This window comes from Anabrus simplex, chromosome 5 (assembly GCF_040414725.1).
Source record: "Anabrus simplex isolate iqAnaSimp1 chromosome 5, ASM4041472v1, whole genome shotgun sequence".
Taxonomy (NCBI): Eukaryota; Metazoa; Arthropoda; class Insecta; order Orthoptera; family Tettigoniidae; genus Anabrus; species Anabrus simplex.
This window is the reverse complement of record NC_090269.1, coordinates 391,466,999-391,482,366: the sequence shown is the minus strand read 5'-3', so window position 1 is coordinate 391,482,366 and position 15,368 is coordinate 391,466,999. Positions and strand designations below refer to the sequence as shown.

Sequence of the window (15,368 nt, the reverse complement as noted above, 5' to 3'; positions counted from 1 at the left end):
CATTCAGGAGCTGACCACGCCCAGTTGCGTTAGGGAGTTTGAAAGGGTTTTAACCAACGTCGTAATGCAGTGACTAACACCTACTGAACTGAAAGTTGTCTTTTAGTGTAAGTGTGCGTTAATGGGCAGCATATAGCAAGTGCACCGCCTCGTCTCGAGAACCAGTGCTTCATCTTACAGGTGTTTAGCATTATTAGGAAGGCAGTATGCAGTTAAGGAAGTGAGAACTTGGAACTTGGTTGGTCTTGATTTCTTGGTGGGGGATTGTAGGAAGGCGGGGGGTGGGGGATTCTGGTTAGATTCTCAGGGTCTGGGCTACTCGATCCACCGAGGGGGTCCAGAATTTGACTGAAGTAGGCTGAGGACAAGAAGAAGGAGGTTATTGCTGGGCGTGTTGATGAGAGGGGTGGGGGTGGATAGAAGAGGCGGGGATGAATTTAGTTGCATTTTTGTTACTGGCAGTGGTTTCGGATAGGCGTTTAGCCTTCTTAAAGTATGGGCAACCAGGAAACGATGCTGCGTGATTACCGTGGCAATTTGCGCAGGTCGACTGGTCCCGTGGCAAATTGCATTCGGTGTGGTGGTGAGGACTACCACACCGGTTGCAGTGGGTCTTATTTTTGCGCCGGGTGGCATGGTGATTTACTTTGAGGCAGTTGTAGCAGAGTATTGTCAGTGAGGGGTGAGATGGACGAGGTTGAGATTTTGTTTTGAGATGTGGTATGGGGAGAAGGGGTGTTTTGATGTTTTGGGTCTGTTTTGATTGATTTTTCTTTTTGAGTTGGTTTTATTGTGGTTTGAGAGGTATGTGATTGGGTCGTGGTGTGGGTTGATTGATAGACAGAGGGGGCGGGAGGGGTGGTGGGATGGGTATGGTTTGAGTATGGGTATCAGAGACTGTGGGATGGATTTGTTCGGATTTGTCTTGGGTATCTGGGGTTGCTTGGGTATCTTGCTGTTTGATGAATGGAGTAGTTTGTGTGGCGGAACTTGTGGTAGGGTGTGGAGGATTCGTTTGGATTTCTCTTGTCCTCAGTTCTCTTCTAGTTGTTGTGGCTTGACAACTGACGTCCTGTGTTTCCTTGACGTGCTTGTTGTTCTTGGTAGCGTAGTTGGTGATTGTTGTTGTGCTTCCATCTCTTCGCAGCTTACGAATCTGACGACTTTCAGAAGGACAGCGCTTTAAACCGGTACAGTATTGTCCAATACAAGACCTTAAGAGAGAGAGGTCGGTAGAGCCAGAGTGGCTCTCGGCTCATAAGTGGCCACGAGTGACAGGGTTGCCACCTCTAGTACTTTAGTACTAGATCTAGTACGTCATGATCATTTTTAGTACGTTAGTTCTTTTTATGGAAATCTAGTACCTTTTACGGGGGCACTCTTCTAGTGCAGCAAAAGAACAAGAAAGAAATTGATAAGAAGCTTCAGAGCCATGTTGAAGTTTGTAAACAGATTTTTTGAACGGTGGATTTTCGTGATCCTATTTTAAGAAATCTGTCCATGGCGAACCTGGAAAATTACTAATGAGGTGGCAGTTTCATCAGTATAATCCCATTAGCTATATATTTCCCGGCTGTAATTACAGAAAGTGTTCATGAAATTAGATGGGAAATAGTGGTAAGCGAAGTCCACAGAAACTTAAAAGATTTTCAGCCTGGTGTGAAAATGGGAAACCACGGAAAACCATCTTCAGGGCTGACGACAATGGGGTTCGAACCCACTAACTTCCGGATGCAAGCTTACAGGTGCGCGCCTCTAACCGCACAGCCAACTCGCCCGGTGTTTGTTGAAATTAAAAAACCTGTAGGCGACTACACCTTTCCAAATTTAACGAATTTTGTGAAGGCAGTGTTCTGTTTGCTGCAACAGAACTGGAGTTTTTTTCTGCTGTTACTACCAATAAAGACCAAGTTGAGAAACAAACTACAATCCTGTATGATGAATGGGCTCCTTCTGACAAATGAGAAACTAAAACATACTGAATTTTCACATTTCAGAACAGTTTATTGCTTTCGCATTGTTTTCCAAGGATTAAGAGAAGAGTAAAATATGAAGATGAAAACCGGTAGTTCTGTTCTCATTTAATAAATGTGTATTTTTGATAAGTATACTTTGATTTCTATAACTTACTGCCTTTATGAATAACCTTATTCCATTGTTAATAAATATTTAGTACCTTTTACCATAATCTAGTACCTTTTTAGGGGAAGATTTAGTACGAAAATATTTTTCCCGGTGGCAACCCTGACGACTGGTCCGTGGTCCAACAGTTCTGCACTCTGACCGGCCGACCGAGCAGAGGAGGGGTGGCGACAGCTGTAACGTGGCTCTACGCCTCTGCGTTCGGGAGACGGGACAGGGCTAGACCTCACGGCTGACCCTAACCGTCGGCTTCCTGAGAATGGTTTTCCGTGGGTTTCCATTCTCCTGCACTAAGGCGAATGCCGGGACAGTTCCTAGTATAGGCCACGGCCACCAATCCCCTCACCTTCTCCGTACATCTCCTTCACCGTAACAAATCTCCCGACCTGAGAGAAAGCGTCACCGTCTAGGAGGCCCGCCTGCCCCTTCAGGGGAGGAATGAAAACATTTTAGTAGTAGTTAAGAGAGTGTGTGTGTGAGAGAGGGGGGGGGAGAGAGAGAGAGAGAATGGCATTATATTTCACAACCCGAATAAGTAAAATGTTCACACCAGTACGAAAGAAAAAAAATAACCAAACCCCATGGCACTACAGCCCTTGAAGAGCCTTGTCCTACCAAGTGACCGCTGCTCAGCCCGAAGGCCCGCAGATTACGAAGTGTCGTGTGGTCAGCACGAAGAATCCTCTCGGCCGTTATTCTTGGCTTCCTAGACCGGGGCCGCTACCTCACCGTCAGATAGCTCCTCAATTCTGATCACGTAGGCTGAGTGGACCTCGAACCAGTATTCAGGTCCAGGTAAAAATCCCTGACCTGGCCGGGAATCGAACCCGGGGCCTCCGCGTAAGAGGCAGGCACGCTACCCCTACACCACAGGGCTGGCAGTACGAAAGAAAGTCTTAAGTAAAATAGAAACTTTCCCGGTGTTCCGTTATTTTACTTTGCAATGTTGTTGGTCCCCCAAGGAATGGAGTTTGACAAACCTTTCTCAATAGGAAAGCAAGCAACAACGGTAACCCTCCTGTCCCCTCACATGCTAAAATCCTCTACAAACTAACCTTCTTTAGGTTTGCAACTTACCAGCGTAACCTGCATTTTTGACCTTGCTGTAAATTATACGCCTAATAACTTCGGTATTATTTGCATAAAATGTATGAGTTTGCTTTTGGTTTTGAAGGTAATGTTCGGGGCATTTTACTGATGTAAATTAATGTACGTAGGTACATTTTATAGATTGTATTTTAAATAAAGTGACAACTCAAATAAATGTAGTTTTTCAATGTTATGATCAAAAATATTAAGAAAAATACTTTTATCATTATTTTATAGAGGTGATGTTCCATAAAAAATTAGAACTTTTTATACAAAAATAAAGTAACTTTCTTGTTACACTGATGTGAACATTTGGTAAGGCTTACATTAGTTTTTGATTGGCCTGGGGTCTGGGTGCTTGTGTCGTCCTTTACGTTCCTTTCCTCACATTCAACACTCTACACTTCCTCCATTCCAACTGCATGCAGGTTCATATCACATGGTGCAAGTAGAGGCAAAAGCATTTTTTAAGAAAAAAGGCTTACATTATATGGGAATGGCTGCAGTTTACGGCTAGTTTGCAGTTAAAATTGATTAATAATCTCTACTTCACTACTTGACACAAAATGAACACACTGAAATTCACTTCACACATGATAAAAAATACGAGACAAGAAACCATTTACGCGCCTAGCATCAGCTAACATCAGCTGCTACAAGATCATCGGTGTCACCAACTTCAGTTTAAAACTTGCTGTACGCCTATATAGTCTTGTTTAATACAAAACTAGTCCAAATCATGTGCGTGTAGAGGCGCGCGGCTGTGAGTTTGCATCCGGGAGATAGTAGGTTCGAATCCCACTATCGGCAGCCCTGAAAATGGTTTTCCGTGGTTTCTCATTTTCACATCAGGCAAATGCTGGGGCTTTACCTTAATTAAGGCCACGGTCGCTTCCTTCCAACTCCTAGGCCTTTCCTATCCCATCGTCGCCATAAGACCTATCTGTGTCGGTGCAACGTAAAGCCCCCAGGAAAAAAAAAACAGCTTTGTCCAGTCCATTCTGCCTTTCTACTGGATCGATTTTCTTCATTCTTTTTTTTTATTCACTACAGAATGAACTGCCGGTGAATCATCAGGCATTGATAGGTCTCTCAGTGAAGTTTGAGTAACACTAAAATCAAATCACTAAATAACCACTCCAGTAATTGCTGAGTGGCTCAGACGTTTAAGGCACTGGCCTTCTAACCCCAACTTGCAGGTTCGATCCTGGCTCAGTCCGGTGGTATTTGCCTCGTGTCGGTAGAATTACTGTCACGTAAAAGAACTCCTGGAAGACTAAATTACGGCACCTCGGCATCTCCGAAAACTGAAAAAAAATAGTTAGTGGGATGTAAAAACAAATAGCATTATAATTATTATAATAAATGCAGGCGAAGGCTTATCCTAGCCCGCAATACATTCCGTACTTAGCAGGTTACACACAGTTAAGTAGCAATATAATTACGTAAAGATATCGGCGAAGCTCAACGATTAAAAGGTGGTGGTGGTGATTATTGTTTTAAGAGGAAGTACAACTAGACAACCATCCTATATATAACACTAATCAGAGGGAAAAACATGGAAGGGATCCGACAGTTCGAAAAATGAAGGTATCGGCCAAAGGAAGACAAGGGCTACGAAGGGCGTGAAAATTAAAGACTCCCTAGCCTTCGCAAACCTAATAGCGTCGGGTCGGAAAAGAACAAGTGTTGACCTAGGGAGGTCTGAGAGGATAGATGAAAGTGAGGAGCCTGGCACGAGTAAGTGGAAGCAATGCCAGGACTCAGCGGAGGGCCCCGTGGTCGCTAATCCACGCTCCAACGTTCAGAGTCCCTGAGGCCCCTTTAGTCACCTCTTACGACAGGCAGGGGATACCGTGGGTGTTATTCTACCACCCCCACCCGCAGGGGGAGATTTATATAGACGCTGGGCTCAAGTTATTTCCTGCTTAGATGAAAGAGAAGGCCTGAAGGCCTTAATCTTGCCAGGTAAAATAAAACATTACTAAGTAACTAACTGTGGCACTCTCGATGCTGTTTAAGTCCACGTTCAGACTCCATCGGCATGGGGGTCGGAAGAGTTGAAAAAAGAAATGTCGAAAATCACCGAGATTAGTGTTGAATCCACAATTCTCGGGTTCGCTAGGCTGATGCTGGCAGTCCCAATGACAGCTGGAACCGTGTACATCATATCTATAGTACTACGCGTAAATAGATACAATTGTCACTTATTTTTATTTCTTGATTGAAAGGATAATCTACTTTCCAGACAGTATGGGCTGCAGCAATGACAAACTTCAGCGCTAAACAAAAAATTTAAAACAAAAAATTTTAATTAAACAGACAAGAATAATTCTAAAACTACAAAACTGTTCGTATAATATCAGTCAGTGTCAGTGGTGTAGGTGTAGGTGGTGATTGGTGTTTTAAGAGGAAGTGCAACTAGGCAACCATCCTCTATATACCACTAATCGGAGAGAGAAATGGAAAGCTGTCCAACACTTCGAAAAATGAAGGTATCGGCCAAAGAAAGACAAGGGCCACGAAGGGCGTGAAAATGAAAGACTTCTCATTCCTCAAGTGCTCTAATACCGTCGGGTCGGAAAAGAACAAAAGTTGACCTAGGGAGGTCTAACAGGATAGATGAAAGTGAGGAGCCTGGCACAAGTAAGTGGAAGCAATGCCAGGACTCAGCGGAGGGCCCCGTGGTCGCCAACCCACGCTCCCAAGTTCAGAGCTCCTGGGGCCTCTTTTAGTCACCTCTTACGACAGGCAGGGGTTACCGTGGGTGTTATTCTACTGCTCCCATCCACAGGGGGACAGGTAATATAAATCCTAAAAGCAAACATTCCAACAAGTACCCGGACAACCATGGATAGGGTGACTAGATGCAAATAGATCAAAAAAGAGGACAAAACTATTTAAAGAGGAGGAGAATGCCGGAAAAAATTGGACACAAAAATCCTCCATTGAGAGTCTGAATTTAGACATATATTCTTATTTTCACATACATAAACAAAATGCATCCAATCCCATATTATATAGTACATTCTTACAAAATATAAACAATTAAACTAATTTACATGCCTTGCTGGTACTTTTCTGAAGATTCAGTTGCCTTCAGGAGTTTTGGCGTGTCTAACATATTGAACCCATGACTTTTGTGCCCTAAGAACATTATGCTTAAATTAACAATTAAACTAAAAGTTGGATTCTTGATAGCATGGATTTGACACGTGACGAGGGGGTGATTACCTTCGGTCCCACGCTCTGGGGTACGTGACGTCAGCCACACGTGTCGACGGCGGAAGAATCTCAAGTCGTTTTTGTGAACTATTTCAAAGCGCGTGTACATGGCGTGACACAAGCCAAATCAAAAAAATATAGTGCCTATCAAAGGGGGTCAATCATCTCACAAATCGAACCCATAAAAATTTTAAATGTCCATGAACACTACCGCCAGAAATGTAGCAAGCATGTAGTCACTTTCAAAACTCTTGAAATTACAGTTTAGGTAAGTCAGAAAATTTATAGAAATTTTCTTGGCGGCAAAGGGAGATATCCGAAGAGAGGGGGTAACTGCTATAAATATGAAGGGACGCCATGACGAAGTCTCCTTCTCCGGCATTTGTGATACAAAGCGGACGAAAAATTGTTGAGCTGCTCTGCGAAATCAAACAACGAAGGTAGACTGAGTTCAACTGCAGATTTTAGCCAGTGTGGCTAGGTCTTGAGTCCATGAGGAGATAGTTTTCTTGAGTGAAATAACTGTACCAGATAGGACGGTCAAAGTACTGAATAAATTCTAATGTGATTAAGTAATTCGTGTGCGGAAATAATTATAGTCCATCGTGTGCGCTCAGCAAACAAGTGAAGGGTATTTTCTTTTTTTATGCTTTATTCCAGGAAACCTGAAGAAATATAATAATGGTTTGTAAAGCCATGAATGTAAAAATGGCTAAATAAAATGCCAGGGTTGCAGGTGAGCCCTATGACGAACAATGGTGTGACTACATGAGGTAGGTGACTTTCCATCTTACTACCTCTTATATCTTGTCTCATGATCTCTAAAAGTGTATTTGAATGGGGATATACGACGCAGTGGTCACCCCTACTAAGTTTTGTAAATGTGAGAATACGACTAAAAGAGTCATTTGTTTCATTTTCCACTTGGATAAATTTTTGAAGTCTTGCGAGTGCCGTATAATGTTGTAAAAAGTTATTGAATAGGGTTTCGAAGTGATATCACGTTCAATGTAGATCGTCATCCGTGTGAGTGTACTGCCTATATTTTGTGCCAAATTAAGATGTTCAGTCGACGTAAAAATTTTCTGTCTGCAATTTGACGTTAATAAGGTAGGAATCCATGGTTACTCATTTTCGATTGAGTGGAAGCGCGCTGTCGGGTGAGAATCTAGGGTGATGAATTTGGTCACGGAGAGAAACGTTTTTCTAGGCCCATTTTAAACTGTGTCTGACTGACAATAAAAAGATCTAGTAGAATGTTTCAGTCATTTTCTCGTAAAAATCAAGTTATTAAATACGATATCCTTTATGCGAAGTTATTCATGATTAATGCATTGTGCGATATTAGACGTCGAGATTTCTAGTGAGGATTTTATCCAGTTCTTTGTCGATGATAATTGTGGAGCTGGGAAACAGAGGTTAGTTTTGTTGATATGAGATTTGTGAATCAGGTTGGACCTGTCATTGAAGCCGGGACATGGAAGCCCGAGGAATGTTTTATATGAGTTGAGATGAGATGTGCGAATCAGGTTAGAGTCCTGTCATTGAAGCCGGGACACGATAGCCCGAGGTATATTTTATAATGTTGGGAATGGAAAGAAATTCATAGAAATCCATAGCGGTATTAATTGGCGACGCGTATAATTAGTGTGGGCATCTTGAAGCATAATCTGTGCATTTTGTTGGTTAGAATATCGTATTTGTTTAATTTTGTCGGCAGAGTTTAAAGAGAGCATTTTGAGAAGCCAGTCAACTGGAATAAACCAGGTGTTTCATGTTACTGCCAAGCGAACTTGGGGACGAGAGGCCTCAGCTGTGATAACGGGACAGGCGTGGAATTGAAACTGTGCTGTATTCTCGGCCGGGGAAAACGTTAAAATGCTGGATTTAGTTGAAATTCATAGCCGGTAATGATCTGAGTATTGTGAAATACTGTAAAATTTGTTTAATTGGGGACGTAATGAACATTTGAAATCACGAACTTTGAGTATAAGGAACAGAGTAACCAAATTCAGGGTTGTCCAAAATATAGAACGATGGTTGTGATGATCGGTTTGTCTGTGAGGGGTGTGCAAAATTTATAAATGGTATGACGAGAGATGACATCGTAATTATATGGCGAGTTGTTTGGTTTGTACGTAGATTATTAGGATATCCAAGTATTAATAACGGTTAGGACTAGATTAGATTTTAAAAGTGTGAGATCAGGAGACAAGATATATAACTGGACATGAATTATGTAACAATTCTTTTCCAGCCAGTTAAACATCACAAGACTGAATTTACATCACAGCTGCGTAGGAATTTGTGAAGAAACCAGAGTCCGCGGAGATAAAATTTGTTGTTCGTTAACATTTCGTCAAATCATTTAAAGTTATTAAATTATTAAATTCAGTGAAACCGCATTTTGAAATAACTTTAATCAAGCAAATAACTTGGAGATGCATTCTGGAAATTTTAGTTTGTTTTTCTGGGGGAATATTTAAATATAAAGTAACGATTAAGGGGACATATCCGAAGGAAATGGATTTTACTGCCACAAAGTTTGTGAGCATTGCTATTGTTGTAATTAGTGAACTTTGATTGATTGAGCAGTGAATGTGCTGGGGATAGTAAAGTGGAAACTTTGGTCATCAACCGATGTAACTTAATTGTGTTTAGCCTTCAGCCTAGAAACTTGGATGGTCAGGGGGTCATCAACCTCAGTGACTTGGATTAGGGCCATATGTCATTGTAGCATCATTTCCTTGCGGTCATCATCCACAATGACTTTAAAGTAACTTAGAAGATTAGATGTCGGTCCATGACATAGACGCAGGTCACATCGATTCAATTAAGGGTCCATGCCGTAGAACCACTGTGTGGCACACACCAATTGGACTGCCTTAATTATACCCAGAGTCCAGAGTTTGTGTTACGAGGGCTGGACCATAACGAATCACTATGATGGTACATGTGGTCTCACATGGAAGCCGAATTTAAGGATTTCCAGACTTTCCTTTCTTAAATAATTAATAATTGAGACAATGGTTTCTAGTAAGAATGCCCATCAGGCAGTTACGTTAAAGTCTCACACCAGTGTTCTGACCTTTATGTTAAAATGATTGTGGTGTCCAGTGGACACAGTTGACTTCTATGATACCGTTGACATATCAGATTGCTTCAGAATTTTCCTGAATAAATAGGAATCTTTTAAATAGACCTTTCATTCCAGTAGATAGATTAGAATTACTGAACCCTACCTTTACCTCAGCAAGTGACGAAGAACCCGATACGACCCAAGAGACAGATCTCATGAACTTTGCTGATAGGTAAGAAAGGTAGGTATCCCTCAAAATGGACCAAAGGGTTCAATATACTTATAAAAAGATAACGCATGTAAATTCCTTTATATTATATTGAACCATTGTGATGATTTTCACAGATTCTACTTTAAAACGGTTCCTATTATCAGTCCATCGTGCAGAGATTAATGAAAATAGTCTTTCTACATTTGCATTGTGCCCTGATACGGAAAGAAATGTATTCTGGAAATGTTAATAACTCTGAACTTCAATATACCGACTTACGTGAATTGAAACTTACGTGAATTGAAATACTTCGCCCATTTCTGAATACAAGGTAATTTGTTTGTTTTTGTTTTTCTAGTTGTTTTACGTCGCACCAACACAGATAGGTCATACGGTGACGATGGGACAGGAAAGGGCTAGGAGTGGGAAGGAAGCGGCCGTGGCCTTAATTAAGGTACAGCAGCAGCATTTGCCTGGTGTGAAAATGGGAAACCGTGGAAAACCATTTTCAGGGCTGCCGACAGTGGGGTTCGAACCTACTATCTTTTTTTTTTTGCTAGGGGCTTTACGTCGCACCGACACAGATAGGTCTTATGGCGACGATGGGATAGGAAAGGCCTAGGAGTTGGAAGGAAGCGGCCGTGGCCTTAATTAAGGTACAGCCCCAGCATTTGCCTGGTGTGAAAATGGGAAACCACGGAAAACCATCTTCAGGGCTGCCGATAGTGGGATTCGAACCTACTATCTCCCGGATGCAAGCTCACAGCCGCGCGCCTCTACGCGCACGGCCAACTCGCCCGGTGAGCCTACTATCTCCCGAATACTGGATACTGGCCGCACTTAAGCGACTGGAGCTATCGAGCTCGGTAGGTAATTGTTAAATTCAGGGTCATCACTACGCTCATTCAGAAAAATAAAGGTATCGGCCAAAGATATTTGAAATTGTAGAACTGATCAAAGGATGTTTAACATCAATTTGAAAGGATTTAGATTTAGCTTGCAAATACACAATACATTTCTTTTAACATCACAATGATCAGTATCACTTTTCAGCGTCATCCATATAAAACAGACTTTCTTCAAATCCCAGTTATCTCCTGCTGCTTGTCACGTTGTCAGCTGTCACACATTTCCATAGCAGTGTTTCGGCGGGGTGTTGCTGAGAGAAGCATGCAATCAATAGAATGGTAAATAGCATCTATTATCACAATACAAGGCATGCATAGGAGGTGGTGGTGATCATTGCTTTAAAAGGAAGTATAACTGGGCAACCATCCTCTATATAACACTAATCAGAGAGAAAAAATAGAAGGGATCCCACACTTTGAAAAATGAAGGTATCGGCCAAAGAAAGACAAGAGACACGAAGGGCGTGAAAATGAGACTCCCTAGGTCTCGAGTGCGCTAAAACCGTCGGGGTCGGAAAAGAACAGGAGTTGACCAAGGAAGGTCGGATAGGATATATGAAAGTGAGGAGCCTGGCACAAATAAGTGGAAGAATTCCAGGACTCAGCTGAGGGACCCGTGGTCACCAACCCATGCTCCAAAGTTCAGAGCCACTTGGGCCCCTTTTAGTCGTCTCTTACGACAGGCAGGGGATACCATGGGTGTTTTCTACCACCCCACCCACAGGTGAAGCATGCATAGAATAATCGCGTGCACTGTACATCCATAATCACATTTCTATATATCGATATGATATCGATGATGTCGTCGCGTAATGAAGAATGCTTGTGGAAACAAAGAAGTAAAACAGATTACCCCAAAAGCATATTCACTAAAAAGGAGGATATTTCGGCTTTTTTTAATAATCCGCCCGAACCCCGGACAATAGTCTAAAAAGGAAAACATGTCGGAAAGAGAAGGACGCCTGGTCACCAACCCATGGAGCAATTACATATCAAGACACGTTATTTGACCTGTTTATAGCGATTGCTGCGAAGCAGCACGTGCCCTCTAGTAAACTATTAAAACGAAAAAATAACTTTGATTTTTTCTGGAACTTCTGATCAAACGGACGTTAGAGATTAAATGTAAAATAAACCAACTCCCACTGTTTGCATATTTACAAGTGAGTTGTCCTACCTGCTGTAGAGTGATGTCCGTCTGTGGTAAAGGAGCTGTGCATTCTTCTGTGTTCGAAGACACAATCAACAGAGCTAACACCAGCAAGTATTCACAGACAAGAACAGACATGACGATATAAAAGATTTCATCGATGCTGCTCACGAATTAAGTCAGTTCTCTGCTTGTTGTTACGCAGCATTTAAGCAAAGAGGAAATGTGCAACTCTGAAGGTCAGTGGGATTTTCTCACGTCATCTGATAATGTTCTGAAAGTCCAATGGGGTCATGTGCATTTTATAGAACTCAGAAGATAAAGATTATGAAAAACGAATACGAAGACGAGAGGAGGAAGAAAAACAACTTGAAATGAACAAATCTCTGTGTTACGAAACAGATTAAAATGTTTATCTTAATGATCTTTGCTGTTAAATGGATTGACTACAGGCGTTACTTGAAGTACGAGGGGGAAAAGAAGTACCCTTTATTTATTCTATCACAGTCTTAGTAATAAAAAAACCGTTATACAACTGTTAAAAACTAGTATAGTTATACATTAAATAAATCCTGTATAAGCGTTGCATATTTTTTCTTTCTTACTAACAAAACCGAGCTCGATAGCTGCAGTCGCTTAAGTGCGGCCAGTATCCAGTAATCGGGAGATGTGGGTTCGAGCCCACTGTCGGCAGACCTGAAGATTGTTTTTCGTGGTTTCCCATTTTCACACCAGGCAAATGCCTGGGCTGTACCTTAATTAACGCCACAGCCGCTTCCTTCCACTTCCTAGACCTTTCCTATCCCATCGTCGCCATAAGACATATCTGTGTCGGTGCGACGTTAAGCAAAATAGCAACAAAAAAAACTTAACTAACAAACGTGGTATAAGCACTGTATACTGCTCGTGTGCACTCCTCCCAAGCCGTATAAATATCTTCCTGCAGTTCACTGAGGAATTTCTTCATGTTCCCCGCCTTCCCAAACGTTTTGTCTTTGAGGCCCCCCTGAGCATAGCCAACGACCCCTTAGCCACAGAACATAATACTGCATTCAGTAAATAAAAAACAGAATTTTGTAATAATACTATGTTTGATTTTATTCGTATAATTTAGGACTAATACTTTCGTGGAAGTTTAATTTGAGTTCATTTACAAAAAATACTTTATAAGTATGGCTTGGCTTTGTTGATACTGCTATACGGCTGAGAGCAACGGAAAACTACAGCCGTATCTAACTCCCGAGGACATGCAGCTCTCTCTGTATGAATGATGTACTGATGATGGCTTCCTCCCGGATAAAATATTCCGGAGGTAAAATAGTCCCCCATTCGAATCAAGTAACTCTGATGGGTGTCCCATGCACTAAATTTGGGTTTACCACTGAATCATATGCCCTCTCCTATACGTCCTTCTTTTCTCTCATGTTCTAACTCTTCATAACGGTGTGGTGACATCGTGATGCTAAATCATATTGACAGCTGTTCTCCTCCAAGATCCCTATCCTGAGCACGGTGGATCGCATTTTGGAGGCTCTATCCAGCCAGGCTGCTGAGCTGGTCTGCCCATCGCGATGGTACACGCCCTCTGGATCTACGGCCGTCAACCTTTCCCTCAACGATCATTTTTTCGATTGTCTCTGGCCTCCTGGCAGTGTGCCCGGTGTATTTCAAAAACTGTTGCCTCACAGCGCTGGTGATTATTGTTTCAAGAGAAAGTACAACTATGCACCCATCCATTATTAACACTAATCAGAGAACAATAATAGAAAAACTGGAAGGGGTCCGACACTTTGAAAATAGACGGTATCGACCAAAGGAAGACAAGAGCCACGAAGGGCGTGAAGGTGAAAGATGCCCTAGGCCTCGCAACCTAATTCCGCCGGGGTCGGAAAAGAACAAGAGTTGACCATGGGAGGTCGGATAGGATAGATGAAAGTGAGAGAATGACATTGAATTTGGAAAAGACAGAAACAATTTCGATAAAAGAGGCCAAAAGTGAGGCAAGAGCCGCGATGCTTGTAGCGTGTGTTCGGCTTCTTGGTTCTTAGGACCCGTTTTAAGAGTAGGATGCCAGGTTCTGTTGAATGGCTTAGGAGGATTCTAGCTTTGGTCATCTTAACTATTTTGTTAATCTGAGATCTAACAGTCGGAATACGAAGTTCGGTTCGTATTTTCCTGTTAGATTTCAGCGTTGGTGCTTTGGTCATCATTCTAAGTATCTTGTTTTGAAAAACTTGTAATTTCGAAAGAGGAGTTTTAGTAATATACATAGCCCCACGGCTCACAACCATACAGCAGGATGGGCCTGATACGTGCTAGGTAAATATTTCTCTTGATTCTTTTAGAGATATATTTATTTCCCTGCAGAGGTCTCCAAAGCTATAATCCGTGGAGTGACACATTGTAGGGCTTGTTCTATATTGTATCTCCAGCAGCAAAGTTCTGTCCATAGTTTTATTTTCTAGTGGCTTTACGTCGCACCGACACAGATAGGTCTTATAGTGACGATGGGATAGGAAAGGCCTAGGAGTTGGAAGGAAGCGGTCGTGGCCTTAATTAAGGTACAGCCCCAGCATTTTTCTGGTGTGAAAATGGGAAACCACGGAAAACCATCCTCAGGGCTACCGACAGTGGGATTCGAACCCACTATCTCCCCGATGCAAGCTCAGATTCGCGTGCCTCTAATCGCACGGCCAACTCGCCCGGTCTGTCCATAGTTAATCCAAGATATTTAATTTTGTTTGTCTAGGACAAAGGGATATTATTAATAGTAAGTTGACCAAATCTAGGCCCACGCTTGGAGAAAATAATTGCCTGAGTTTTAGTGGGATTTATTTTCACCTTTTTTCGGAAGCACCACTCTCATTGTTGTAGTGAGCGCACAGCATAGTCATTTCTCCTCATCCAGGTGTAGATGGCAATGTCATCCGCGTATTGCAGGACCTCCACGCATTGACGGGTTGGAAGGCAGTTCATATAGCCCGTATAGGCTGGGGGAAAGCACTCCTCCTCCTTGTGGGACTCCAGCTCTGAGTGCCCGGGGAGTGGATTGCTCCCCCTCACAGGAAACATAAAATGCCCTCCTTGTCGAATATGACTATAATTTTGACCAAGTATTTCGTAACTTTATACGGTTCAAGAACTTTAACAATTAGATTATCGTGCCAGACAGTGTCGAAAGCTTTCCCTATATCTAAAAATACTGCTGCACGCTACGGGGTATATTAAACGACCTTGTAACATACTGTGTTAAACGCGACGTCGCGAGTGGGCAACCATCCTCTATTAACACTAACCAGAGAGAAAAAATGGAAGGGATGCGACGATTCGAAACATGAAGGTATCGGTCAAAGAAAGACAAGAACCATGAAGGGCGTGAAAATGAAAGACTTCATAGGCCTCGCGACCAAATACCGTCGGTGTCGGAAAAGAACAAGAATTAACCAAGACAGGTCGGATAGGATAGATGAAAGTGAGGAGCCTGGCACAAGTGGAAGGAATTCCAGGACTCAGCTAAGGGCCCCATGGTCGCCAGCCCACGCCCCAAAGTTCAGAGCCCCTGGG

At 42.4% G+C, this 15,368-nt stretch overlaps 1 protein-coding gene across 1 annotated transcript in view; it reads right to left on the bottom strand.

Annotated features, from left to right (window-relative positions):
• Nucleotides 1-11,987, bottom strand: part of LOC136874170 (uncharacterized) — a 30,676-nt gene extending 18,689 nt beyond the window's left edge. The window contains exon 1 of the mRNA XM_067147752.2: nucleotides 11,832-11,987. Within this exon, the coding sequence (XP_067003853.2) occupies nucleotides 11,832-11,942 (111 nt within the window). The 5' untranslated portion in view covers nucleotides 11,943-11,987. The remainder of the gene's footprint in view (nucleotides 1-11,831) is intronic.
• Nucleotides 11,988-15,368: the final 3,381 nt, after the last annotated feature.